This window comes from Condylura cristata, unplaced genomic scaffold, assembly GCF_000260355.1.
Source record: "Condylura cristata isolate star-nosed mole 26May11 unplaced genomic scaffold, ConCri1.0 scaffold00009, whole genome shotgun sequence".
Lineage (NCBI taxonomy): Eukaryota > Metazoa > Chordata > Mammalia > Eulipotyphla > Talpidae > Condylura > Condylura cristata.
In genome coordinates, this window is record NW_004567110.1 from 2,011,202 (window position 1) to 2,012,768 (window position 1,567).

General features: G+C 71.3%; 1 protein-coding gene across 1 annotated transcript in view; it reads left to right on the forward strand.

Annotated features, from left to right (window-relative positions):
- The window catches only part of SLC45A4 (solute carrier family 45, member 4), a 13,993-nt gene that overhangs the window by 10,744 nt on the left and 1,682 nt on the right, over window positions 1–1,567 (forward strand). The window contains exons 3-5 of the mRNA XM_012722886.1: window positions 271–414; window positions 1,010–1,221; window positions 1,328–1,563. Of these exons, the coding sequence (XP_012578340.1) occupies window positions 271–414; window positions 1,010–1,221; window positions 1,328–1,563 (592 nt within the window). The remainder of the gene's footprint in view (window positions 1–270; window positions 415–1,009; window positions 1,222–1,327; window positions 1,564–1,567) is intronic.

Here is a 1,567-nt window from a genome sequence, read left to right on the forward strand (position 1 = left end):
CCCAGCCGGCCGCCACTCTGCACCCACGGCCTCGGCGGCTCACGCTGGCCGCGGCGCCGGGGTCAGACTGGTCTGTGCGGCTCCCCGGACCTCTGGGCTCCCGGGTCAGAGGCAGAGGCAGGGCTGGGGCTTGGTCTGTCCGGTCGGGAGGGTCAGGGCCAGGGAGCGGGGCCCGGCAGCGTCACATGCCTGAGGCCCGGGGCAGGCGCTGTGTCCTCGCAGTGACCTCCTCGCCCTGCTGAGAACAGTCAGGCCCTGCCCTGCCCGCAGGGTCAGGCACGCGCTCCTGCCCTGACCCCACCTTTCTGGGACAGGCTCCCTCCAACTCCACCGCCTGGCAGGCCTACAACGCCGGGGTGAAGATGGGCTGCTGGGGTCTGGTCATTTACGCCACCACTGGTGCCATCTGCTCAGGTAAGCCGTCCCCCGGCAGCTGCCCAGCCACTGGACACTCCCCCCCACCGACCGAGCCGGGCTCCGGGCTGGAGGGTCTCGGCCTGGCACCCGGAGCCCCAGCCCAGGAGTCCTGCTGCCCTGGCTAGGACTGGGAGGTGCAGTGGCAGAGAAGAGGGTGTCTGGAGGGGCCGCCCGGCAGGAGCAAGGCCCCTCCCGGAGGCCGCTCCCCCTGTGGGAGTGCGGGCCAGGATCCAGGCGCCCAGTCTGCCTCGGGGTACTGGGGCCCCGCCCTGCCTGCTCTCCTGCCAGCTGGAGCAGGCCAGGCCCAGGCAGCGGGCACTGTCAGCACTACCAGGCCCGGTGCCTGTGACCGGACCGCTGACGTCCTCTCCCCGCGAGAGGCTGGGGGCCGCCCACGGCCTTGGGTGGTGGGGCGGGCCAGGCAGGCGGGCCTCGGGGAGCTGGCCGGGCGGCGTTGGCCGCGTGGCCAGGGCAGCTGCAGGCAGCAGGGCGGCAGAGCGGGCCGCCTGCTGGCGGCCAGCCAGGGGCGGCACGGGAAGCTGCTGCCTGCGGCCCCAGGGCTCCTCACGGGGCGGGGCTGGCTATCCCGCAGCCCTGCTGCAGAAGTATCTGGACAACTATGACCTGAGCATCCGGGTGATCTACGTGCTGGGCACGCTGGGCTTCTCCGTCGGCACGGCGGTGATGGCCATGTTCGCCAATGTCTACGTCGCCATGGTGATGATCAGCACCATGGGGGTCGTGTCCATGAGCATCTCCTACTGCCCCTACGCCCTGCTGGGGCAGTACCACGACATCAAGGAGGTGGGTCGGGCTGTGGGTGCGGCCGGACTTGGAGGGCCGCTCAGGGGCGACGTGGGACCCGGTGGGGGTCGCCCCGACACGTGCTCACCCCTCTCTCCCCCGCCAGTACGTTCACCACAGCCCGGGGAGCTCCAAGCGTGGCTTTGGCATCGACTGTGCCATCCTGTCCTGCCAAGTGTACATCTCCCAGATCCTGGTGGCCTCCGCCTTGGGCACCGTGGTGGACGCCGTGGGGACCGTGCGCGTCATCCCCATGGTGGCCTCCGTGGGCGCCTTCCTGGGCTTCCTGACGGCCGCGTTCCTGGTCGTCTACCCCGAGGTGTCAGAGGAGGCCAAGGAGGAGCGG